The sequence below is a fragment of the Neofelis nebulosa genome, chromosome 6 (assembly GCF_028018385.1).
Source record: "Neofelis nebulosa isolate mNeoNeb1 chromosome 6, mNeoNeb1.pri, whole genome shotgun sequence".
NCBI classification, from domain to species: Eukaryota; Metazoa; Chordata; class Mammalia; order Carnivora; family Felidae; genus Neofelis; species Neofelis nebulosa.
This window is the reverse complement of record NC_080787.1, coordinates 138,383,043-138,409,703: the sequence shown is the minus strand read 5'-3', so window position 1 is coordinate 138,409,703 and position 26,661 is coordinate 138,383,043. Positions and strand designations below refer to the sequence as shown.

Genomic DNA, 26,661 nt, shown 5'->3' with positions numbered 1-26,661 from the left:
GAAATGCAGTTGAATGCCATCTGTCACGAGAAGACTCTAGGGAATGAGTTCTCTCTGATTTCAATTAACTATCAAATGTTCGGCTGGGGTAGAAACTGTCTTCTGTCCCACAAACTTTAAAAACAAGTCACAAAAATCCACATTAGAATATAAGTTTTTTAATTTTTATAAATAACTTATCTGTTACAAAGATAGTTTACCCAGCTAAATCACAAAACCATCAACTCAAGATATCCAAATTACGTTTTATTAATAAAACAAGTAAAAACTGATTTATCAATCTTCACATAGAACTGCAGATGAAGCTGAAAAACAAGGCCTAGTTTTAAAACAAAACGTATCAAATGTAAGGGCTTTGGGTCTATGGGCTAATTAACTAGGATTGTCCTATTTCTTCCCATATACAAGATGCAAAGCCCGGAAGTCGAGGCTCTGACATTCATACAGATCACCTGTAATAATCCTGCCTATTTAAAAAATATCCATTTGCAGACATTTACAATGGGTGACAGTCAACATTATCTCCTACCTTTTTGCTACATTTCAGCACTTCCCTTAGCCCCGTTCTAAGCACTGATAGATAATTTCATAATTCTGCTCTTAAATGCATACTGTTATTTCTTTTTCTTGATTTCATTTAGTTATATACATTCCCGATCATCTGAATATTTATTTTCCTTATAAAAATAGATCATCAAAATAAAGAGATGCTTGAGGTTGCTTCAGTGTTCAAGTTTGCTTGTTTTTCTTTTTTCCAGCTTTCCTTCAGTTGTCCTAAATATGACTAGCCTCGTTTTATAAATACGCATGATACTGCCACCAAGTCAGGTTTAGAAACGGACTGCCCCAACAGTAAAGCATTGAAACTTCTCCCCACACCAGGGCTGTAGGTACGGCCGCTGTTGCTGGTTTTGCAAACTGTACTTTCCCGATCGTAATCTCCCGTGAGAGTTCTGTGGGACACCAGGCAGATGGAGCAAGCTCAACCTTGTTGCTCTGTCAGTGGGTTAAAAATACCTTTTGTTTTAAGCTTCCCTGTGGGAGATCAAACACCGTTGTGCCACCCACTGCCGAAGTCAGTACAGATAGTGTGACTTATCGACGTAAGTCTTGGAATATTTCCTGCAATTCACTGGGCAGCATCTGAATGTCTTCACAGAACATCGGCACTCATGAGGGCAAAGTACAGAGTGAGTAGAGGAAGGTTATTTTGTGCACAGCTTCATTTCATTAATGCTTTTTTTTTAATTTTAAGGCATTGCTTCTCTCAGGTAAGGCTTAAAAAGGGACATGATCGTGCTTAATCACTAAAAGGAAAAAAGAAAATTAGTTAACAAAAGACTATTACACTATACATATAGAAATATAAGAAAATAATAAAGAAGAAAAGAAATCACTTAAAGCAGACTCGAGAGATCTGTACAGTAGGAAAAGCTTTGGGATATTTCACTGCATGTTTGTACAGACAATGCATGCTGCTTTCCTTTTCATCTTTAGAGCCCAGATGCTGGCTTCACAGAGTGGAGACGTTTTCAGGGAAGACAAAGACAAGGCCAAGAGTACCACAGATTCATGAAGTTCTTCCCCCATCCATTGGCACCATGCGGCAGCAAACAGTTTTTAAATAGTTAAACCTTGTTCCTTTTCTTCATGTTTGTAGTGTTTCACCGAAAGCTTTAAAAAAAAAAGCCATCGTTCTGTTCCTTCCTCCTGTCAAAATTCAGTAGTGACATGAGGGGGAAAAGGTACTGGGAACACCTAGGCATTAATAGATTGAGAATTATCCATAACGGGCTACTGGTAACACTGTACATGGTTAGGCAGCGGGCAACCAAGTCTTTCAGCAGATTACCTTTCATGTGATGAATTTCAACTGCCCATGACATTAGACTGAGGTATTATTAGCTCTGTGGGCTGACATTTACCATTAGCACAACACCATCCTGTCACACCTTCAATTTGACAAAATCCTATGTAGCAGTGAAACTTTTCCCCTGATGACAGACTAGTTTCTTGAACTTCAGATGTGGTTTTAGAGATATAGGGCCTTTTGGCTCAGAAATGCCTTGGCATCTCACACTGTTCACAGCGGATTAAGGCTGGATGGTTCAAAAAAGTACAGGCAGTACAATTCCACTGAGCCCCCTCATCATCTTCTGTGTCTTGAGTCTTTGGTGTTTTGATGGTGGACCTTTGATCTATAAGGAAGCAAAAGAATGATTTTAGAAGCAAAAAGCACGAAGTCATCAATTACGGGCAACTTTAGACACCTGTGACTGCACAGCAGGAAAGCAGCCTGTCAAGCAAATGAAGCCTCGACCTGAAACTGACACAAAGCTCCGCTCTCTCCAACCTCTAGGGAGCCGGGTGCTCTGTGCCGGGGAGCCAACATGGACATGACGGGGTCACCCCGCTATGTCCTTCAGGGGAAAAGAGCATCTTTTCTCCAATTTATAGCAGGAGAAAACCGAAATCAACTCACAGGGGACCCAACAGCAAATTCCCATGTCACCTTAAGACTGGGAAAAGGTATCCATCGTACTGCAATACTGACAAAGTTTATATCTCATTAATGCTAGAGTTTCATTCCCCACTGAAGTAGTATTTTTGTTGGTTTTCTTCCAGGAATGGACGTTTTTGGTAAACGTCCTCTATCTGCTAAGAATGTAAGCCTTGACCAACACAAATAAAAATAAAAAGATGAGCTAATTTCTCAAATCCTCACTATGTATCAACAATAGACTTGGAGAAGCAAATTGAGTATGAACATTTTACCATCCTTTACCTCTCAGTTCATTTTAAAATCCTACTTATTATGGAACAGTAGAAAGAACATGAGGTGAAGTTCTGTTCCTGGGTCTGCTACTCATTCATGACTTTGTTCTGTGATCTCAGATAAACCACATACCCTCCAGGTCTGATCTTTCTCATAAACTAAAGCCACTGCAGCTCTAAGAGGCCGATGTTCTAGACTGTTTGAAAGGATTAAGGTATCTTAAATATCAAGAATAATTATATTCCTCCAAGGCTGTATCTAAGATGAAATTACATTTATGAAACTACTCTTGTGGGAATCCCATTAGAAATGTTAGGATAGAGTTCCTGCAAATTATTCAGGGAGATTTAAGGTAAGAGGAGCGCGTGTTGCTTGCTGGGACTCTCCTGCTGAGGTTTACAATGTAAAGATTCAAACTATGTTAAAATGCTGTCTATTAATTTGCAAATTCCACCTACTCTACTGAGTTGGTAACTAAATGATAGCTTTTCAGATAACCTAAAATACACACTGCGGTATCTAGTAGATAAAATATAGAAAGTCAAGTTTTTATAACAAACTTAAAATAATTAAGTGACGTTTGGTATTCTGTCCCCCTTCGGCAGCATCTTTTTTACTGATTAGTCTGAAAGAATACTTACTTTATTGCAAAACTGTCGACTTTCAGGCATTGGTAGCAATTTTTAGGCATCATGACAATTTTTGCCATATGCACGAGCAACCTGAAAGTGTTATTTATACAGTAATTTTCTTTAAATTAAGTTAAAAATATCTAATTAAGGGTTTTGTAAATGAAAATATTTGAAAAATCAAGGGTCTGAAAATACTAGTTAATGTTTCCTACCCACATTAAAATAAATAGTTAAGATGTATTTTGACATTTTACCATTTAAAATGATTTCACATTTCATACTTGGGAAATACTTTTATTGAATAATTGTTTTAATCTCGGGCTCCATCCTACTTATTAGAATTTTGGTCTCACTTAGGTGTTAGGAAACATTCCTACCTGGCACATTTAAAAAACTTTGTCTATCCTTTTTGTTTAACTACAAAAGTTTTTAGGAAGGGGTACTATTTGTATTAACATTTCAATCTATTATTAAACACCAGCATTATCTTCATTATTTAGATATCTAAGGCAATCAATAGGGGACCTACAAATTAAAAAAAATTTTTTTTAAGCTTTATTTATTTATCTTGAGAGAGACAGAGACAGTAAGGGGTGCGAGTGGGAAAGGGGCAGAGAGAGAGAATCCCAAGCAGGCTCTGCACTGCCTGCTCAGAGACTGATGGGGGCTCGAACTCACAAAACTGTGAGATCATGACTTGGGCTGAAACCAAAAGTTGAATGCCTAACCGACTGCGCTACCCAGGCGCCCCTAGGGACCCACAATTTTTTTTTTTTTAATGAAAAATCTCCAATGGTTTCCTTATATCTGCACAATCTCATTTGGTACTTAAACTTACCAATCTTTTTATTAGAGGTATTTGGAAACCAGAATTTAAAAGGAGGAAGTTGGATTGCAAAGGATGGCTTGTGATTTCCATACTAATTTTAGCCGTTAAAAAAAAAACAAAGATGCAGTGTAAAGCAGAACTATAAAATCATTTCTAACTAAATAAACCTCTATAAATGAAACTAATAAATAATTCTCTATTTTAGCCCTAAGGGAAGAATGTCTGATTCTGTATTTCCCCAAAATAGCATGCAAATTTTTATCTTTTGTGAACAAGCTAGTAAGATTTTTTCTTCTTTCTTTTTTTGGAAATAATAATATGCCATATTTCATCATTTGACATGTTATGAATGTTTTAAATTGAAGGACAGTTGGCATACAGTGTTCTAGTAGTTTCAGGTATACAACATAGTGATTCAACAATTCTATACATTACACAATGCTCATCATGACGTAGTTACCATCTGTCACCGCACAAAGTTACTACAATATTGTTGACTATTCCCTATGCTGTACCTTTCGTCCCTGTGACTTACTTATTTTATAACTGGAAGTTTGTGCCACTTAATCTCCTTTACCTATTTTGCCCATCTCCCTCCACCCCAGAGGCCATTAGTTTGTTCTCTGTATTTATTAGTCTGCATCTGTTTTGTTGTTGTTGTTGTTGTTGTTTTGGACTCCACATATAAATGAAATCATATGGTATTTGTCTTTCTCTGATTTATTCACTTAGCATAATACTCTCTAGGTCCATCATGTTGCCATGTATAAGATTTCATTCTTCTTTGGGGCGCCTGGGTGGCGCAGTCGGTTAAGTGTCCGACTTCAGCCAGGTCACGATCTCGCGGTCCGTGAGTTCGAGCCCCGCATCAGGCTCTGGGCTGATGGCTCGGAGCCTGGAGCCTGTTTCCGATTCTGTGTCTCCCTCTCTCTCTGCCCCTGCCCCGTTCATGCTTTGTCTCTCTCTGTCCCAAAAATAAATTAAAAACGTTGAAAAAAAAATTAAAAAAAAAAAAAGATTTCATTCTTCTTTATGGCTGAATAATACTCCATTGTGCACATGTGCACATGCACACACACACCCCACATCTTCTTTATCCATTCATCTATCAATGGACACTTAGGCTACTTCCATATTTTGCTTATTGTAAATAATGCTGCAATAAACATAGGGATGCGTGTATCTTTTCAAGTTCATGTTTTCATTTTCTTTGGGTAAATACCCAGCAGTGGAATTACTGGACTATATGGTATTTCTAGTTTTTGAGGAACTTCCATACTGTTTTCCATGGTAGCTGTGCCAATTTAAATTCCCACCAACAGTACACAAGGGTTCCCTTTTTTCCCACATCCCCATCAATACTTGTTATTTCTGGTCTTTTTCAAATTGAGTTTTTAATTTTTACTTCTTGTCTTTTTGATTATTAGCCACTCTGAATGGTGTTATTTCATTATAGTTTTGATTTGCATTTCCCTGATGATTAGTGATTTGTAGCATTTGGAAAAAGTCTACTCAGGTCCTCTGCCCGTTTCAAAATTGGATTATGTGTGGGGTTTTTCTGGTGTCCAGTTGTATGGTTCTTAATATTTTGGATATTATACAACCCAGTTGTATACAACCCAGTTGTATGGTTCTTAATATTTTGGATATTATACAACCCAGTTGTATACAACCCAGTTGTATGGTTCTTAATATTTTGGATATTAAGCCCTTATCAGATATACTGCTTGCGAATATCTTCTCCCATTCAGTAGGTTACCTATTTATTTTGTTGGTGATTTCCTTGCTGTGCAAAAGCTTTTTAGTTTGATGTAGTCCCAATATTGCTTTTGTTTCCCTTGCCTGAGGAGTCACATCTAGAAAAATGTTGCTAAGGCCAATGTCCAAAAGATTATTGCCTGTGTTTTCTTTAAGGGATTTTATGGTTTCAGGTCTTACATTTAGGTCTATAATCCATTTAGGGTTTATTTTTAAGTGGTCCAGTTTCCTTTTTTTTTTTTTTTTTTTCAGTTTCTTTCTTTAGACACATGTAGGTGTCTAATACTCTCAATACCATCTATTGAAGAGATTATTTTTTCTCCATTTATATTCTTGCCTCCTTTGTTGTAGATTAGTTGATGATATATGGGTGGGTATTTCTGGGCTTTCTATTCTGTTTCATTGATCTATGTGTCTATTTTTGTGCTGGTACCGTATCTTAAAATCTGCGATTCTGATACTTCAGGTTTGGCCTTAAGATTTGTTTGGCTCTTTGGGATCTTTCAGGTTCCACACAAATTTTAGGATTATTTGTTCTAGTTTTATGAAAAATACTACTGGTATTTTGATAGGGACTGCACCGAATCTCAATGTAGACTGCTTTGGTAGTACAGACATTTTAACAATATTAAGTCTTCCAATTCACGAACATGATACATCTTTCCATTTGTTTCTGTTGTCTTCAATTTCTTTCATCAATGCCTTATAGTTTTCAGAGCATAGGTATTTTTTCCTTCTTGGTTAAATTTATTCCAAAGTATTTTACTTTTCTTTGATACAACTATAAATGGGATGGTTTTCTTAATTTCTCTTCTGCTACATTGTTGCTAGTATATAGAACTGCAATAGATTTCTGCATATTAATTTTGTATCCTACAACTTTACTGAATTCATTTATTAGTTCTAACAGTTTTGTTGGTGGCATCTTCAGGGTTTTCTATATATAGCATTATGTCATCTGCAAATAGAGACAGTTTTACCCCTTCCTTATCAATTTGGATGGCTTTTCTTTTTCTTTTCTGAATCTGCAGCTAGGATTTCCAGTACTATGCCGAATAAAAATGGCAAAAGTGGACATCTTTGTCTTGTTCCTGATCTTAGAGGAAAAGCTTTTAGCTTTTCACCAATGATTATAATGTTAGCTGCGGGTTTGTCATATGTGGCCTTTATTATGTTGAGGTATATTCCTTCCAAACCCACTTTTGTTTAAAGTTTTTTTTTTGATGTTTATTTATTTTAAGAGAGAGAGGAAAAGAGAATCTCAAGAAGGGTCTGTGCTCTCAGAGCAAAGCCTGACACAGGGCTCGATCTCATGAACCATGAGATCATGACCTGAGTTGAAATCAAGAGTCAAACGTTCAACTGACTGAGCCACCCAGGCACCCCTTGTTCAAAGGTTTTATCATGAACAGATACTGAATTCTGTCAAATGCCTTTTTGGCATTTATTATGGTGATTATATGGTTTTTATGCTTCATTTTGTTAATGTGGTATATCATGTTGATTGATTTGTAGATTTTAAACCATCCTTGCATCCCTGTAATAAATCTCACTTGATTGTGGTGAATGATCCTTTTAGTGTATTGTTGAAATTGAGTTTGCTGATATTTTGTTGAAGATTTTTGTATCTATGTTCATCTGGGATACTGGCCTGTAATTTTCTTTCTTTCTTTCTTTCTTTCTTTCTTTCTTTCTTTCTTTCTTTCTTTCTTTCTTTCTTTCTTTCTTTTCTTTCTTTCTTTCTTTCTTTCTTTCTTTCTTTCTTTCTTTCTTTCTTTCTTTCTTTCTTTCTTTCTTTCTCTTTCTTTCTTTCTTTCTTTCTTTCTTTCTTTCTTTCTTTCTTTCTTTCTTTCTTTCTTCCTTCCTTCCTTCCTTCCTTCCTTCCTTCCTTCCTTCCTTCCTTTCCTTCCTTCCTTCCTTCCTTCCTCTCTTTCCTCTCTTTCCTTTCTTTCTTTTTTTGTAGTGTTTTTAAAAGGTCTGGTTTTGTATCAGGATATAATGCTGGGCTTGTAGAATAAACTTGGAAGTTTTCCTTCCTCTTTTATTTTTTGGAATAGTTTGAGAAGGATAGGTACTACCTCTTCTTCAAATGTTTGGCAGAATTGACCTGTGAAGCCATTTGGTCCTGGACTTTTGTTTGTTGAGAGTTTTTTGATTCTGGATTCAATTTCGTTACTAAGTTATTGAAATGTTCAGATTTTCTGTTTCTTCCTGATTCAGTCCTGGAATAATGTTTGTTTCTAGGAATTTATCCATTTCTTCTAGGCTGTCGAAATGTTGGCATATAATTTCTCATAGTAATCTCTTATGATCTTTTGTATATCTGTGGGTGTTGGCTGTTACTTTTCCTTTTTCATTTCTGATTTTGAGTCCTCTCTCTTTTTCTTGATGTGTCTGGTTAAAGATTTATCAATTTTGCTTATGTTTTCAAAAAACTAGATTTGGTTTCATTGATCTTTTCTATTGTTTTTCTTAGACTCTATTGTATTTCTACTCTTATCTTTATTATTTCCTTCTTTCTACTAATTTTGGTTTTGTTGTGTTTCTTCTAGTTCCTTTAGGTGTAAGGTTAGATTATCTGAGACTTTTCTTGTTTCTTGAGGTTATATTGCTATATTGCTATAAACTTCCCTCATAGAACTGCTTTTGCTGCATCCCAGAGATTTTGAAACTGTGTTGCCATTTTTATTTGTCTGCAAGTATTTTTTTACTTCCTCTGTGATTTCTTCATTGATGCATTGGTTGTTTAATATGTTGTTCAGCCTCCACATATTTGTTGTTTCCCCAATTTTTTCCCTGTAAATGACTTCTAGTTTTATAACATTGTGGTTGGAAACATGTTTCACATTTCAGTTTTGAGTTTATTGAGACTTGTTTTAAGGCATAATATGTGATCTATCCTGGAGAATGTCCCATGTGTACTTGAAAATATGTACTCTGCTACTTTTGGATGAAATTTTCTGTTAAGTCCATGTCATCTAATGGGTTGTTCATAAGCCAATGTTTCCTTATTTTCTGTCTGGAAGATCTATCCATTGATGTAAGTGGGGTTGTAAAGTTCCCTACTCTTATTGTATTACTATCAATTTCTCTTTATGTCTCTTAATATTTGTTTCATATATTTAGGTGCTCTATTGGTGGGTGCATAGTATTTATAATTGTAATATCCTTTTGTTGATCTTTTTATCATTACATAACACCCTTTTTTGTCTCATTAGAGTCTTCATTTTAAAGTTTACTTTGGGGCACCTGGGTGGCTCAGTCAGTTAAGCATCTGACTTTGGCTCAGGTCATTATCTTGTGGTCCATGAATTCGAGCCCCGTGTTGGGCTCTGTGCTGACAGCTCAGAGCCTGGAGCCTGTTTCGGATTCTGTGTCTCCCTCTCTCTCTGCCACTCCCCAACTCACATTCTGTCTCTGTCTCTGTCTCTCAAAAATAAATAAACATTAAAAAAAATGTTTAAAAAAAAGTCTACTTTGTGTGATATAAGTATTGTTACCCCAGTTTGTTTGTTTGCTTCTATTTGCAGAGTATCTTTTTCCATCCCTTTCAGTGTCTTTAGGTCTGAAGTGAGTCTCTTGTAGGGAGCATATACATGGGCCTTGTTATTTTATCCATCTAGTCACCCTATTTCTTTTGATTGGAGGATTTTGACCATTTGCATTTAAAGTAACTACTGATAGGTATGTACTTATTGCCATTTTGTTGTTCTCTGGTTGTTTTTGTAGTTCTTCTCTGTTTCTTCTCTTGCTTTCTTCCCATGTGTTGATTACTTTCTTTAGTGTTGTGTTTGGATTCCTGTCTCTTTACTTTTTGTGTATTTATTATTGGTTTGTGGTTTGTGGTTAACATTAAGTTCATATGTAACATCCTAAGTATTTAGCAGTCTATATTAAGTCAATGATTGCTTAAGTTGAACATACTCTAAATGCACTACATTTTTACTCCCTCCTCTATGTTTTATGTAGATATTATATTTTATCTTTTTATTTTGTGAATCCCTTAACTAATTTTCTTTAGATATAATTGATTTTATTTTTGTCTTTTAGCCTGCATACTAAGCTCTATAAGCAATTGATCAACTATCTTTGCCATAAGTTTGCTTTAACCTGGGAAATTTTTTCATTTCATTATTTTCTTATTTCTAGTTACGGTCTTTTCTTTTTTGCTTAAAGAAGTCCCTTTAACATTTCTTATGAGGTTGGATTAGTGGTGGTGAACTCTTAAGTTTTGTCTGGGAAACTCTACCTCTCTAATTCTAAATGATAATCTTGCTAAGTAGTATTCTTGGTTGTAGGTTTTTTCGTTTCAGCCCTTTGAATATATCATGCCACTCCCTTGTGGCTGCAAAGTTTCTGCTGAAAAATCAGCTGAGTCTTATGGAGTTTTTCCCCTATATACAATTAATTCCTGTTCTCTTACTGCTTTTAAGATTATCTATCTTTAATCTTTGACATTTTAATTATGTGCCTTGGTGTGGACCTCTTTGGGTTTATTTTATTTGGGACTCCCTGTGCTTCCTGAATCGGAATGTCTGTTTCCATCCCCAGGTTAGGAAAGTTTTCAACTATTATTTCTTCAAATAAGTTTTCTGCTCCTTTCTCTCTCTCTTCTCCTTTTGGGATGCCCATAATATGAATGTTACTATTTTTTTAAATTATTTTTTTAATGTTTATTTTTGAGAGAGACAGAGAGAGAGAGAGAGAGAGAGAGAGAGAGAGAGAGAGAACAAGAATGAGTAGGGGAGGGGCAGAGAGAGAGGGAGACACAGAGTCTGAAGCAGCTCCAGGCTATCAGCATAGTGCCTGATACAGGGCTTGAACTCACAAACCGTGAAATCGTGACCTGAGCTGAAGCTGGATGCTTAACTGAATGAACCACCCAGGTGCCCCTGAATGTTACTATTCTTGATGTCCCAGAAGTCTCTTAACCTATCCTCTTTTTTTTAAAACATTCTTTTTTTTCTTTTGCTGTTTAGTTTGGGTGCTCTCCATTACCCTGACTCCAGATGGTCTATCCATTCTTCTGCATCCTCTAATCTGTTCATTCCTTGCAGTGTATTTTTCATTTCAGTAATTGCATTCTTTAACTCTGATTCTTTTTATATTTTATATCTCTTTGTCGAAGTTTTTGCTGAACTCATCCATTCTAATCTCAAGTTCAGTGAGCATCTTTATGGCTATTACTTTGAATTCTTTATCAAGTAGATTGTTTATTTCTGTTTCATTTAGTTCCTCTTCTGTAGTTCTGTCTTTGTTTGTTTGGAGCACATTCCTCTGTCTCATTTTGTTTGATTTTCTGTGTTTATTTCTATGAATTAGGCAAAAGAAACAAAAGACCTTTTTCAGTCTTGAAGGAGTGGCCCTGTGTAGGAATGTCCCCATAAAGATGTGTGTGCCCGGCAGCTTTGGCTGGCTGGCTGGAGCCTGTAGCAGGTGTGAGCGGAGACCCAGGGTACTCCATGCAGAGGTGCCCTGGTAGGACGGCTGGAACTGCAGTGGGTGCAGGCTGGGCGTCTACCAGTGCGCACTGCATTGGGGCCCTTTGGTGGGATGGCTGGAGCTCAGGTAGGCATAGGCGCATGGGGCCATTTTGGAAGGATGGCCAGAACTGGTGTGGGAAGAGGCCCGAGTCTTGCTGAGAGGGCAGGTTGGCTAGACTTTGCTCCCATTTGTGCTATCATAGTGGTGGGAGAAGGTAAACATGGTACTTGCTGGCACTTCTGACCCCAGAGAGTTGCAGCAGTTCCCTCACCGTTTGGTGGATGCTCTAGGTTTGGTAAATGGGTTTTCCTCACTTATATTCCCGTTGCCCTTTAAACCACATCTTTGTTTTATTTTTTGTTTTTCCTCTGGGGCCAGGTGGGCAAATCTGTGCGTGGGCTCCTCAGTGCTATCTCCCCCTACTGCAGTTTGTAGTGTAGGGGGTGGGGTTCCCATGGTTCCTGTGTCTCTATCTCTCTTTCCAATCTCTATGTGGTCCTTCTACCCTTTGTCGTGCAGAGCTGTTCAGTGAGCCCCCCAGTTCTTCTTCAGGTGGAACTGCTCCATACATATATAGGTGTAGATTTGGTGTGTTTGTGGAAGAGGTAAGTTCAGAGTCTTCCTAGGACACCATCTTGGACCCCTTCCCTTGATATGTTGTAAATTTAAGGAAAGGCTTCCCATCCTTTGCTTTCACCATTCCACGTTTCCTTACTTCTTATCACAAAAAACTTCAAGCATATCCAGTAGTGGAGAGAACGGTAAACTAAGCCCTCGTGTACTTATCCTGCTTCAACAACTGTCATGACTGATTCCATTTCACCTCCTTTCTAACTACCTTCCATCTACACTCCCTCCTACCCTCAATACATAAGTACTGGATTAAGTAGAAGTAAAACAGGAATCTTTTTATAAGAACAATTCTACTTTTTGAAAGAGAGTGAAAAGATTATATTAAAGAAACTTATTCAGAGTCTGAAATACCCACTTTGTTTATTTTAAGAAGCTAGGCTATGCCACTGTTTTCTTTACTCCATTTAATTAACATCCAAATAGCATGTAGTATTTTAACCACTGCTTACTGTGACAAATGCCCTAATCTCACTTTTGCTCCTCTGGAATAATAGTTCATTGCATTCCAGCTAACTATGTTTAGAAACGTTTAAATTAAAAAAAAAAAATGATGGTACAGCTAGGCCCAATACAATTATATTTAAACAAAAATGACGGAGTGAACTCCACTGAGTGCTAATGTGAAAAATCTTCTAACAAACCAAAGAGCTAGTAACATACCGATTCATTCTTGTTATCATTTCTCTTTTAATTCCTAGAGTAAAAAAATCCACACACCTACTTTGACATCTTAGTTTGGTGTGCATATGGTCTGATTATCAATGATGTAAAATGATAGTAGGTAAAAAAATGTTTTTTCACACCCAGCGTGGAGCCCAATGCAGGGCTTGAACTCACAACCCTGAGATCAAGACTGAGCTGAGATCAAGAGTCAGATGCTTAACCGACTCAGCCGCCTAGGTGCCCCTTAGTTTTTAAAAATGATTCATTTGGAATTTAGAGTATTTTGATTATGCAGAATTATGCATCAACAGAATACTCATGAAAAGTAAACTTCCCTAAGGTGTCTTCCTCTTCATTTATCTAAAATTTTAAAGAGCTCAAATTTTTGCACCTGATGATTTCTTTTGCCAAGACTTGCTCTTTTAGAGGGGTATATAATGAATCCTAAGGACCTGCATATTACTTTTAAAGAGCTAAGTACATAACACTTTTGCCTCCTTTCCCATCCCCAGCATATAAGTGAAAATAAGCAACTATCTTACTGATGAATTCATCCATGAATGCCAATGTTTGAAGCACTTCTAGAGTGGAAGGTTGCTAAAAACAAATTTTTCTAAAATCTTGTTTTTCAAGATGTAATGGTTTTCACACTTAATGGAGACACTAACCTTTGGGTTTTGGTGGCACAGGACCTACAAATCCAATATTGTCATAAAAGTTATGAATAGCGCTGGGATTAAAATGTGGTCCTGAAATATATAAAAAGTAAATATATCAATGTTTATAGCTCAAAAGTATTTAACTTTATTTTTTCAAAAGCAAACATATTCTTTCTAAAAAAGATCACAGTAGAAATAGAAGAAATGTCTTTCATTTATTTTGCACTTCTAATCTCAAATTACCTGTAAGGATGTCAAAACAGCTGAGGAAGGTATAATACAGTACTCACAACAGAGGTCTAAGTGGTAAATGAGGGGAGAAGCCAAATTAAACTGTAAGACAGTGACAGATGTAGAACTAGACCACTATTCCATGTGACAAGTGAAAATAACTTAAAATGTCACAATTTAAAATATAATTTCAAACAGTCAAACATGGTCTTAAGCAACTAGATAAATAGCTTGGTCCCAAATAAGTATTAAAACCTTACACTAATGTAATATAATGGTTCAGATGTTAAATAAAAGGAACAGGTTCAAAAACTATAGTTGCTAGACCGGCACTAAATTCCTTTTTCTCTCTTTAAAGTTAAATATGGCATTTTCTATGAATGTCAAACATGACTTATTAACATTTTAAAAGGAAACACAACCACCATCTTTCAGTTTGATGGATTTTTGGCACACACTCAAGAGTAATTAAGGACTTCTTTTTTGTTGGCTTCCTTCCTTTTTTCTATCTTTTCCATTTCATACATTCTATTATTTCCCTAACTTCAGAATTAGGTTTAAGTTATAACATTTCCTTTTAGCTGTCTATGGAACTGAATTACACTGTCAAGATTTTTTTTTACTACAATAAGCAATTATGGCTTATCACTAATAGCTCAAGCTTCATAGTAAGTTGTTCTACAAAAGTACAGGCCATACTTTTACTCTTTTATTAATTAAGACAGTGCCATTAGGGTGGGGATGCCTTTTAATTACGTTTTTTAAAAAAAGCATGATTCTTGAGAGGTAAAAGGAAAAACAGCAATAGGAAAGAGACATAGGCATACCTCTATTTTAATCTTAATAAATATTACAATAAATATTATAGATTCTACTAATACATAACAGTAATACTTTTGATAGCACAGCCAGACATACTAATTACTGTCTTCCCTTAACACAAGACTAAAGCGGGTTTGAATAATACAAATTTTATCAAATTACTCCTAAACCAAATACATAATTTCTTTTGGAGTCGGGGTGGGGAAGAAAAACACAATAGTTCTTTAGTACTATCTGGCTCCAAAGTCCAATCTGAGACAATAAGCCTACAACTGAGAAGTTTGTTTTCAGCCACAGGAAAAGAGTTGATAAATTAATACAATGAATTTCAGTTGAGTATGCACTGAACTTTACCTCGGGCTTGAAAAAGATCAATTTCTTTGGTTAAGCAGTCAATGTCAATCTGGAGTTGTCTATTACAACTTCTCAATTGCTGCATTTCTTCGAGCTGAAAAATAATTCCGTGTGAGAAGGATCTACATTGGATTCTCTTATCATTAGGTAAGAAAGCGTGGAGTTTGGCAAGGGAAGGTAAGGGCAAAGAAACAAGTATGAGTTAATGGGAGCATTTCTAGAAAACTAGACCAACTCTTTATACTTCTGACAGATTGCCTATTCTCATGTTCCCAAGCACAGAGGTCACAAGAATTACAGAAAGACTTACTGAAGGTATTTGGGATATGGAATTTGATCTTTTCAGGCGCCTTCGAGTTAGATTATTTTCCATTTCATTGACCTCAGATTTTAGTTTATCCAGCTTTTTCTTTTGAATCTCAAGTTCTCTTTGAAGTCGTTCCATTCTGGCCTTCTGGTGTACCAACAGAGCTGCAACACATATTAGCAAACATGAGGACCCACTCACTTCCGTCAATTAACCTTTAAGCAGCTTTGGGAAAACAAATAGTGTTTCTGCGACAATCAAGAGTATGCCAAGAATCCCAAAGATACACTAAAACAAAATATTTTGAGTTTGAACACTTAAAATTTAAAAAATTGTAACTTGAAAATTATTTTAATTATTTAAGCAGACAAATGTTGCTACTCATTTAAAAATTTAAAAAAACGAGTTTGGCTAAACCCACTTTGTGGCTAAGGACAGCATTTATAGCCTACTACTTCTATAAAGGCTCCTGTCTAGTTAATTAACCTACTCACTGTTATTTAATTTGCATCTGACCCTCTGAAAGATGAGATCTACTCCAAGAAGCCTGACATGTTTGGACTATGCATAAGGTATTCTAATGTGAACACTTTATGGACATTTTAGAAGACAATGTGGGTTAAGCCAAATCCATTTTGATGAATGCCAACAAATAAGACAGACTGATTTCAATCCACATGAATATTAACATTAAAGTGTTAAATGCTAACATTAAATTGTTCAAATCACGAAGTAAAAATGATACCATTTAAAGAAATCACTTCTATTTTGTGAAAATATTTTCCTAAGGTTTTTAAAGAAAGAAAGTATGCAATCAATCTTGTAGCATGAATGATAAGCTGCTTGGGAAACCTTATTAAGCCAAAAAATTAGTGTGTGTTCTTGTGATCAATCCTTGGGCAATATGGGCCTTGTTTTTTAGGATACTGGGCTAGAAGTGAAGACACCTTTATCTACTTCTATAAAAAGGCAATGTGGGATGATTCTACCACGAGAAAATGGGCAGATTTAGAAAAGTACAATTAACAATCTTTAAAAATGAAAAATAGTTATTAAAATGAAGAAGTCAAGTAGATTAAACAGGTTGGATTAATGCTAAACAATCATCTTAAACTAAACTCAGATTTCTTTATTTTACTTAATTTTTTAAACCTCATTTTCTAAGAATCAAAAAAATAAGGAAAAGGCTATGGCACATTAAGACATATTCAGGCCAATCGAGTACTGTATTCTAGAACCAGAATTAGGGTGTGGAGTCTGGGAGGCTGTTAGGATCAAGGACTTCAAAATTAACTTTAAACAGTAGATCATTTTTCCAAACAAAATCTGACACTGTTATAATCCACAAATGCTTCCCTCTATAATTTTCCTTTCTTATTAATTGGAAGAAACAAATACTAGGGCATTATGTTTCAAGTTTTAAAAAGCATGGCTGATTCTGATAAACATGAAAACCCTGTTAACCTTTCTCCCATTTTAATATATATTCTGTAAATGCAGGGAGGTGTTCTTGGAGGTACATGTGTTCCTGGTTGAAAACCCGCTGTGTCTTTAGTACATCCCTACCTATCAAGCTTGTTCTGTCAGGCTTTTATCAATTTGACTTATTTATTTGAACTGCAGTTTTACCTCTCTATTTCCAAAATATAAGAATTCTACGGTAGGGTTTATTTTCTTAAGAGGAGATGAGGATGTGGGCTGTTATTGAGGGAGACAGGAAGAGAAGAAAAGACGGAGGCAGGACTGCAGTACGAATGAAGGACAGAGCATAGGAAAATGGGGAATAACATACTTTCTAAACTCTAACCACCTGCCAACAACATGTCTCACGGGGCATTAATTAGAAATTTGCTCAAATTAGTGATTATTTTACTTAAAAGTAGCATTTCTTTTTTTTTTTTTTAATTTTTTTTTTTCAACGTTTTTTATTTATTTTTGGGACAGAGAGAGACATAGCATGAACGGGGGAGGGGCAGAGAGAGAGGGAGACACAGAATCGGAAACAGGCTCCAGGCTCTGAGCCATCAGCCCAGAGCCTGACGCGGGGCTCGAACTCACGGACCGCGAGATCGTGACCTGGCTGAAGTCGGACGCTTAACCGACTGCGCCACCCAGGCGCCCCTAAAAGTAGCATTTCTTAAATTTAATGATGGTTTCCTCCCTAATGACTAAATCCTTTAATATCCTCTGATGACCAAATGATGGTTGATATTTATGCTGAAATTCTAAAACAAGATACATATCTGCGATATTCTTCAGTATTCTTTATGAAGCAGGGATGAGTAGAGATTTCCTGAGAAATTGAAGCCCAAGTTAAAACACATCTGAGTGGTCAAAATTTATATCTTAAGGGCAGAGAGAGAGAACCTCTGGGTGAGAAATACTGACGACAATGAGCCCCAGGCTGGTGATTTGCTGGGAGGGGCGGGCAGAGGCAAGTGCAAGCTGCCGTGACAAGCCACTTCCACCGCCAGGAAGCTATTACCATGGGATCCGTGGAGGAAACATCCTTTCAATAAAGAGAAGCTTTCAAAAGACAAGTCTGACCAAACAAGAAAATGATCTCCCATGAGGATCCATGGCCTAGAAGGAGCCCTCCAAACTTAGAGATTATGTAATAGTCTGAAAGAAGCTATATAAAAGCCTAAGATGACTACAGTGATAACAGAGTACGTAAAAATACAGCAAAAGATACTATGAATAAAAGAGACAGATTTGCAAAAGTACCATCAACAACCTCTGGAAATAAAAAGTAGCCACTGAAATGAAAAAGTCAAACAGATTAAACAGACTGTATACAGTCAAAGACACAGCTAGTGATCTGGAAGATAAACCTAAGATCACTACCCAGAACATAGAGATAAAGTGACAGAAAACATGAAAGAGGGGTGAAAAAATCTCACATAAATCAAAAAAGGAGTTCCTGAAGGAGACAACAGATAGATAGGAAGGGGCAAACTTTGAGGAGATGCTTGCTGAAAAAACTTCTAAAACTAAAGAAGAGAAATAACAGATGCTCAAAGATAATAGCATAACTTGATCATCTAGTTAAATTATCGGAGCATGGATGCATAAACATTTTCAGGTAAAGTTTGGGGGAATTCACCAACCACCGGCTGCTGCTGAAAGAACTACTAATAATGTGTTTTTTTTTTTATTTTTTTTTATTTTTGGGACAGAGAGAGACAGAGCATGAACGGGGGAGGGGCAGAGAGAGAGGGAGACACAGAATCTGAAACAGGCTCCAGGCTCCGAGCCATCAGCCCAGAGCCTGACGCGGGGCTCAAACCCACGGACCGCGAGATCGTGACCTGGCTGAAGCCGGACGCTTAACCGACTGCGCCACCCAGGCGCCCCAATAATGTGTTTTTTGATAAGAAGGAGATTAATACAAAAGGAAAGAATAGGTGAACAAATCTAAAGTTCTAACTCTAAAAAAAGGGGAAAGACCATGGCAGTGGGCAGGGTGGCATAAACTGCTTAAAACAAAGTAAAACTAAAACATTAAGAAATAACAAGAAATTGGAAATATGAAGCCCAGAGAAGCATTCTAAGGTCTTGAAAGTATTTAGGAAGAATACTCTAAAATGTTGACAAACCAAACCTACATGTCAGGGGCACCTGGCTGGCTCAGTCGGTAAAGCATGTGACTCTTGAACTCGGGGTTGTGAGCTCAAGCGCCAGGTTGGGCGTGGAGCCAACTTAAACACACACACACACACACACATTAAATGTGTAGGGATCACTATTAGAGAAAGCTAAATAGAATGTAGCTTCTAAATAAAAAGACTGAACAAAAGGAGAATGAAAATTTGATTAAACTTAGATGGCAGGAAAGGAGGAAAAAAGAGAAAGAAGTAGAAAAAAAAATATGACAAGAATAGTCCCAGATATATCAGTAATCACAACTGCAATTTAATTAAATGTATTTGTTTAGATACAAGAGATCAGCACACTAAATTTTTAAAATTCAGCTATATACTGTTCATAAGAAGCACACAATATAATTCACTCACCCATTCTTTTATTATGTTGAGAGCCTACTTGTCAAATCAAAAAACAGGCAAAAATCCCTGCCCTTGCAGAGCTTACATTACAGAGGTAGGAGAGACTGGGGGGTGATGGTGGTGGTGGGGAGGGTGGTGATGGTGTGCAAGAACAAGGCTCTCAACGAGTGGCCAACAAACTACGGTCATTGGACAAGTATGGCTCACTGCCGGTTCTGTGAAAAAAGTTTTACTGGAATACAGCTATGCTCACTTGTTTACTTATTGTCTATGGCTGTTATTGTGTTACGACAGCAGAGCTGAATAGCTGTGACAAACTGCATGGCTTGCAAAATCAGACATAGTTTACTATTTGGCTCTTTATCAGATCATGTGGAGACTTGCTGATCATATTAGGAAGTCTGAGTACGTGGGGACCCATCATAGCACAGAAAGGTCGGAAGTAAAAGGACTAAAGTAAAATAAATGTTTTGCACTTCGGGCACCACTCTAAGAGATGCAAAGTAAGAGCAGTCAATTGCTGGAGATATTTGAAGGCAGCGGTACGCTAAAGATTAACAACAAAACCCAAACCCAGCTCCAGGCCTGACTGAATTGCCTCAAGTCCTCACACTAATAACCTGAAAAAAAAAAAAAAGAGCTGTTCTCATTTCCGGGTGCAAATACTACTTATCTCAGTCTCTTCTGTTTTTTTTTTTTTTTTTTCATACAATACTGGCATTCAACAAAAAATTATGAGACACACAGAAAGCAAGAGAAAAATCCAACTTCTCATCAAGAGATAAAGCAATCAATAGAACCATACTAACAGATGATCCAGATGCTAGAACCACCTGACAGGGAATTTTAAAATAACTATGATTAATATGTTAAAAAAAAAATCTAGTTAAAAAGATGGATACCAAACAGGCAGGACCCAACAGATAATCTGACAAATGGAAATTACACAAAAAAAGAGTCAAATGCTGGCAATTAAATATGGTATCAGAGATAAAGAATTCCTTCAACAGACTTACCAGCATACTGGATACAGAAGAATCAGTTAACTTGGAAGACAGAAATTGCCCACACAAGAGGAAAAAAGTGGAAAAAAGAACAAATATCAAATAGTCTAATATACATGTAATCAGTTAAAGAGAAGAGAAAAACAAGGCAGAAGAAATATTTAAAGAGACAATGGGCGAATATCTTCCAAAATTAATGAAAGACAATCAATCATAGATAGATCAAAGGAACCCAGAGTCTCCAAGCAGTAGTTAAACAAAAACCAAACACATCATAGTCAAACTGCTGAAAACCAGACACCATCTTGAAGGCCACTTGGAAGTTTTGAAGGTGACATAGCAGGCAAATATGTAAAACTGAAATAAAGCGAGTGTAGTAATATTCATTTCAGAAAAAGATGACTTTAGGGCAAAATATGAGACATAAAGAGGGTTCTTTACTTAGTGATAAAAGTGTGGAGGGGGAAGGTACCAACCATCCAACTTTATTTCTGTTTCAATTTTATTTTCCAACCAATCCATCTCAGAACATACATTCTAGGACGGGGGCTAAGCACTCTTCCCAGTAATTCTCTGTATTAGTAATCCTTTCTACCAAAATAGGAAAGTATACCACAGAGCTGAGAAGGCCAATATTGGTAGCAGAGATCCTTTAACAAGGCAGAAATCTGGTTAAAAAAAATTGAGGAAAAATAGAGGAGCCACAGTCACTGAAGCAGCCTCAGCTGCTGAAGGTTGTGGGCATATTTTGAAGTTAAGGAGTAAATTGTTCAGAATGTTTCTGCAATAGAAAAACGTTATTTACATCCCTGGGGATTCACAAAGAATGGAGTTTCTGCAATGGCTGAAGATGGCTCGCCTTTGGGGAAAAATGGCAAGATACATTTATGATTACACTGAACCCCTAAAGTAAAATACTGTGAATCCATGACCTCAAATTCTGTTTGAGGGATTTCTTCCCAGTGAAGACAAAATCTTAGAACAGAGTTATAATTATATTATATTATATTACTTAGGAATGAAAAATGTAGTTTATAGACTCTTCAGGATCTCTTAAGTATGTCTGTTAATTATAAACAAGATAAAAAGTGCTCTGAAGATAGTAGGAAAAAGATATGACCCTCTACTTCTTAGCAATTATTTCTTCTAAGTGCCTGGATTTTTATGTGCCCAGCTCACTTTTCATTTGTGGCTTGGGAGTTTTAGATAGAAATCTCAGGAAGATGAATGACAAAATAGGGGTGTCAAGATGAATCACTATGAAAATTCAGCTAAAGGTAATAAACTTTTTCTCTCGTTGTGGTCTGTCTGCAGTTTTAACCTTCACCATATAAACCATTACACAGTACATATCATTAAGAACCCTTATTAGACTCATAATGAAGAAAAGTCATTATAGTGTTTGTTTATAGACACTTTTGCTCTGATCAGGCTCCACGAAATGAAAAAAGGGTGAGTGTTAACTACAGAGCAAGAAACATGACAATTATACTTCTGGCGTCCAAAAGAAGGGAATTAGCTTAGAAAGAGAGTCAGGCAGGCTTACAAAATTGGGCTGCAGTCGTGGGTGAGGCTAGAAAATTTCACCTCTGTTACAAGAAATGGCTTTGAAAAGGGATTTTAGAAATCCCTGAGACTGGTTTTTGGGTTTTGTTTCTTTGTTTTGACATGTTAAGAAAGTGTTACAGACACAATCACATCAACCACACATAAGGATAATTTGGGCTCATGTGCTATCTAGTAATATGTATTTATACGGGAGGAAGGGTGATTTGTTACACAGACTTCCATGGGTAAGCTAAAGGAAAAATTCTCTCTCCATTCTTGTCATTCATTTAGATATAGACAAATATGGACTTAAAAAGCCAGGCTATGAAGAATCGATTGTTAGCCAGGACTTCCATTTAAAGATGACTGAACATTGTATTTATATAATTTTCCACCTCCTGAAACCCCAAGACAATGACAGAGGAATAAAACCATCAATCCAACAACAACAAACAAGGGGAAAAAGGCAATTAATGGACAAGAGATTTCAACAAATTTCTGGAAGGCTGAAAGTAGATGGAATAGCAGGCTAATGAAGGAGGGTGGGGAAAGCTACAATCTCGGACAAAGAAGCCGCTCATCTGCACTGCAGAGACCTACTGAGGCTCCAGACTGAAGACTGCAGGTGACAACAGGAGGCCGAAGTTAAGGAAATAAGGCTTTAATTGGATATCTGTTTATGCAACAGTCGACCTTACCCTATCCTGTGGGACAGACAGTTGCATGTCTATTCTCAAGGCCACCCAACACGGATTTCTCAAGCTGGTCCCCATATACAAACAACGTTAGGCCGTGATGGTAGTGTTCTCTCCTAGTAGCTGGCTCCTCACTCATCACATAGCAAAGTCTCCCAAGTGACAAGTCCCTCGTTCTCACGTAGGTTTCCACTTAGTTTTCTCAGTCTTTCATTCTCAAATATAAATTGGGGTGCCTGGGTGGCTCAGTCAGTTAAGCGTCTGACTTTGGCTCAGGTCATGATCTCGTGGTCCATGAGGTCAAACCCTGTGTCCGGCTCTGTGCTGACAGCCAGAGCCTGGAGCCTGTTTCAGATTCTGCGTCTCCCTCTCTCTCTGCCCCTCCCTACTGGCGCTCTGTCTCTCTCTCTCTAAGAATAAATAAACATTAAGAAAAAAAATTTTAAAGATGAACTAACAGCCATGGATCACCATACATTTCAGAAACGTCTGACATGTCAAAGATCTATATAAACAAAGAGAAAGACTAAACCCAGATTAAGCAGAGAGGATTTAGGAGCTAGACGAAAACTTAAATTCTAATTAGCATCATTAAGAGATCTGAGACATTCATGCACCCATGCAACAATAGTCTGCTATGAAAAAGGAATTAGAGAAATAGCTCTTAGACATTAAGAACATCACTGCTGAAATGAAAACTTCATACATGGGTTGGAACAAAAATTAAGGAAATCTCCTGAATTACATAATGGGAAAGATAAGGAGGTAGAATATCTGAGGACAGGGCTATGAGAAGTAGAAGGTTGGTATAGGATGTTGAACAGCTGAGTAAGAGAAGCTCTAGAAAGAGACAATGGAAAAACTGGGACTCAGGAGGGGATTTCCAGAACTGAAAGGAGAAATACGCCTTTCAACAGGAGTTCACTGAATATGAAACAAGGATGATTAAAAAAAAAAAACACCACACCTAGACCTAACTGTGTCTATATACAGAATATGTATATTTACACATACAGAATATACAGGATATACAGAATATAATGTAACATATATAAATGTATAAAATTAAAATATATCCAATCATGTATGAGTAAAGACTATGCTGTAGTTTCTTTAGCAGTATTTGCATCGTAACAGTATTTTGTTTAGCCAAAAACAGATTAATTAAATTTTTAGTATTCTGAAATCCAAGGTAATTTTAGTAGTAAAGGAGCTTAAGTATATTTCTATACTACCTGTCCAAAGGGCATTAAATAAATTAATACCCTGAAGTGTGAAGTATGAAGGAAGTGTGAAGGAAGGAACAAAGTTAAAGGAACTATTTCAAGAGCGTATATACTATTACTTTGTATTTATAAATCGGTATCCCATTAGAGAAGCAACTTTTTTGTTAGATGAGCCCATTTCATTTCACACTAGGAAAAATTCAGCATTTTAGATTTTTCATTATCAAGTACATCTCTCAACTAAACCTCAAGGTCCTTGAGGGTAAACACTGATTTTGTACCACCTGGTATCTAGTACTAAATGTTGACAATTGTAGGCACTTGATAAATATCTATTACATGTAAAATAGTGACAACAGTTGACTTTTAATGAATGGTGGAGTAAAATACTAATTTTAGGCCCAAGAGACAGAAATACTGATAAAACAAAAACATGAAATTTATTTTAGAGTTCTCCCTGAATGTTTAGTTTTAGTATTTTTCACTTAACACAGCTGAATACATTTTGAAATCTGGCAAGACTTTTAAGTTGCTCACAATGCAGAAAGGTGGCGTTGTTTTATATGCTAGTTCTGCCTAGGAAATAACCTAAGTGATGTATTTAACACCTCAATTACACACTGACTTTGGTTTTAGATATACACACAAAAAAGAGAAGGAATAACAGGTAGTGGAAAAAACATTCGGTACCTTTTAAATCCTCTTTCAGGCAAAATTACATTTTAACATATAAAGGTAATTTAAGCATACAACTCCCTCTTGTGGTTGTTAAAATAAGTATTAGTGAATTCAAATACTGGGGCCCTTAAACCAGTCCTACGGGCATTTTTTTAAAGCAGCAGTTTCAGAAAGCTTAGTCTTTACCCAGCTTTTGTCAACTTCCAGGAACGATGGACACAATTTCTTACTCAGCTTTATTGGTAATTAGAAAAACACACTTCCAGTTTCAGATGGTGTTAGCTTTACTAATTTTAGGCATTTAAAAAAAATTTTTTTTTTTAACGTTTTATTTATTTTTGAGACAGGGAGCAGCAGAGCATGAACAGGGGAGGGTCAGAGAGAAGGAGACACAGACTCTAAAACAGGCTCCAGGCTCTGAGCTGTCATCACAGAGCCCGACGCGGGGCTCAAACTCACAGACCGAGAGATCATGACCTGAGCCAAAGTCGGCCGCTTAACCGACTGAGCCACCCAGGCACCCCATAATTTTAGGTATTTTTATAGTGTAAATAACATGTAATTTCTCCAAAAGTTAAAAAAAAAAAAGAGATACTGTCTACCTACCATGTTTCAGGCACTGTACAAGCATTACAGAGAGAAAGGAGCAAGTTAGAAGAGATCCCATCCTTTGTGGCACTGACATTCAAAGCACGGCCAGATTTTTTTCTTCTTATGAAATGTGGGTATGAATTAGTAACGGAAGAAAGAACAGTAAAAATGGTTAACCATAAAATGAACCAAAAATTAATTTTGATTTGTTCTCCTCCCAAATGGGGGGTAAGAGAAAAAAGAAAATGTCTGACTTAAGCTTTTAAAATAACAGCATGGAACATAGCATACATTCTGAAAACTGCATTTCCATTGCCGGGGGGTGGGGGGGGGGTGGGGGGGTGGGAAGTAAGAGAAAATGAGGAAGAGAACAAATGCACTTGAGACCTAAGGTGAGGAGATACGGAATCACCACTGCTGTCTGGGAATGGTGATGACAGGGTTGACATTCAACAAGGAAAAATTGTAATTCTAATTAAGGTATTCACAGTTTTTTTTTTTCAACTACCTCTCTTAAGCCCCACAGTAGGTCTCGCATCTGCATAACTATTTTACAAATGGTAAAGCACTAGACAAATGTGCAGCTTTTGTATTATTAACAAATATCAAGTCTTTATAATTCTTACAGAAAATTCCTTTATCCTACAGTTTTTAAGGGTTTACCCCATCTCCCCCCAAAAGTAGTTTAATTCTTCAGTCATCATTCTTACATTCTATTTCTTTAGACAAAAAGTTTGACTTGAAGTTGTGGGGAAATTACGCGATTTCTCAGGTGCCTACTCTTTTTAATTGGTGCCAATAAAAAAACTTGCTAAAAAAAAAAAAGAGGATGCAAAGTACATATTAAAAGAATACCTTTGCCACTGGAAAATGTACCAGGTATTTATGGATATAAAGATCTTTGCCTTATTAGAGAGAGAGAGGGAAATTTGCAACTGGAAATCTGATAGGTACTTACTTCTAATATCTTTTATATTTTTGTCTGCCATGACAATTTCACATGCCAAAGTCAGTTATGTGCCTAAGTCACTGTACCTAACAAAGTACAATGTCAGCTTCTGAAATAAATCAAAACTGTTCTAGACTGTAACTGTTGACAGCAGAGGTATTTGTTTTATATGCCAATGTATAATTACTGTCACTTATTCAGTGACGGAGTCACAAAAGATTGAGAGATGGCAATTACTCATTAAAATTAAGTTTCCTGATGTTTTCATCTACTTTTGCCATTTAAAAAAATTTTTTTAACGTTTATTCATTTTTGAGAGACAGAGAGACACAGAGCATGAGTGGGGAAGGGGCAGAGACAGAGGGAGACACAGAATTGGAAGCAGGCTCCAGGCTCCGAGCTGTCAGCACAGAGCCTGACGCGGGGCTCGAACTCACAGACCGTGAGATCATGACCTGAGCCGAAGTCAGACGCTCAACCAACTGAGCCACCCAGGCGCCCCTACTTTTGCCATTTTTAAAGACAGTTTGAAATCAGATCTTTCAACAGTGCTGAAACTGGGCCTCTAATGTGGGCCACAGATGTAACAAAACTATAAGGAATGATGCCTAACTCCTATGATTAGGCTTCTGCTAGATAAACACTTTGTTGGCCTTTATTTGTGTGTACAAGTAAGATTCTACATATAATTTTACAGCATTAAGATAGAGACACTGTCTAAAACTTCTGTTATAGAGAAAAAGAAAACCAGGGCCTAGAGATACCAAAAGAGCCTCAAAGAAACACAACTGGATGAACCATTAAAGGAACTGGGG

At 36.8% G+C, this 26,661-nt stretch overlaps 1 protein-coding gene and 1 long non-coding RNA gene across 6 annotated transcripts in view; one reads left to right on the top strand and one right to left on the bottom strand.

The window, feature by feature from the left end:
* Positions 1-233: 233 nt before the first annotated feature.
* The window catches only part of TAB2 (TGF-beta activated kinase 1 (MAP3K7) binding protein 2), an 89,406-nt gene continuing 62,978 nt past the window's right edge, over positions 234-26,661 (bottom strand). For all 4 annotated transcript variants that reach the window (XM_058735599.1, XM_058735600.1, XM_058735602.1 and 1 more), the window contains 4 exons: positions 15,152-15,312; positions 14,842-14,935; positions 13,444-13,524; positions 234-2,198 (listed from right to left, as the gene is read on the bottom strand). In XM_058735599.1, coding sequence (XP_058591582.1) covers positions 2,056-2,198; positions 13,444-13,524; positions 14,842-14,935; positions 15,152-15,312 — 479 coding nt within the window. In that variant the 3' untranslated portion in view covers positions 234-2,055. The remainder of the gene's footprint in view (positions 2,199-13,443; positions 13,525-14,841; positions 14,936-15,151; positions 15,313-26,661) is intronic.
* Positions 25,247-26,661, top strand: part of LOC131515024 (uncharacterized) — a 39,543-nt gene continuing 38,128 nt past the window's right edge. For both annotated transcript variants that reach the window (XR_009263390.1, XR_009263389.1), the window contains exon 1: positions 25,247-25,377. This is a non-coding gene — a long non-coding RNA (uncharacterized LOC131515024). The remainder of the gene's footprint in view (positions 25,378-26,661) is intronic.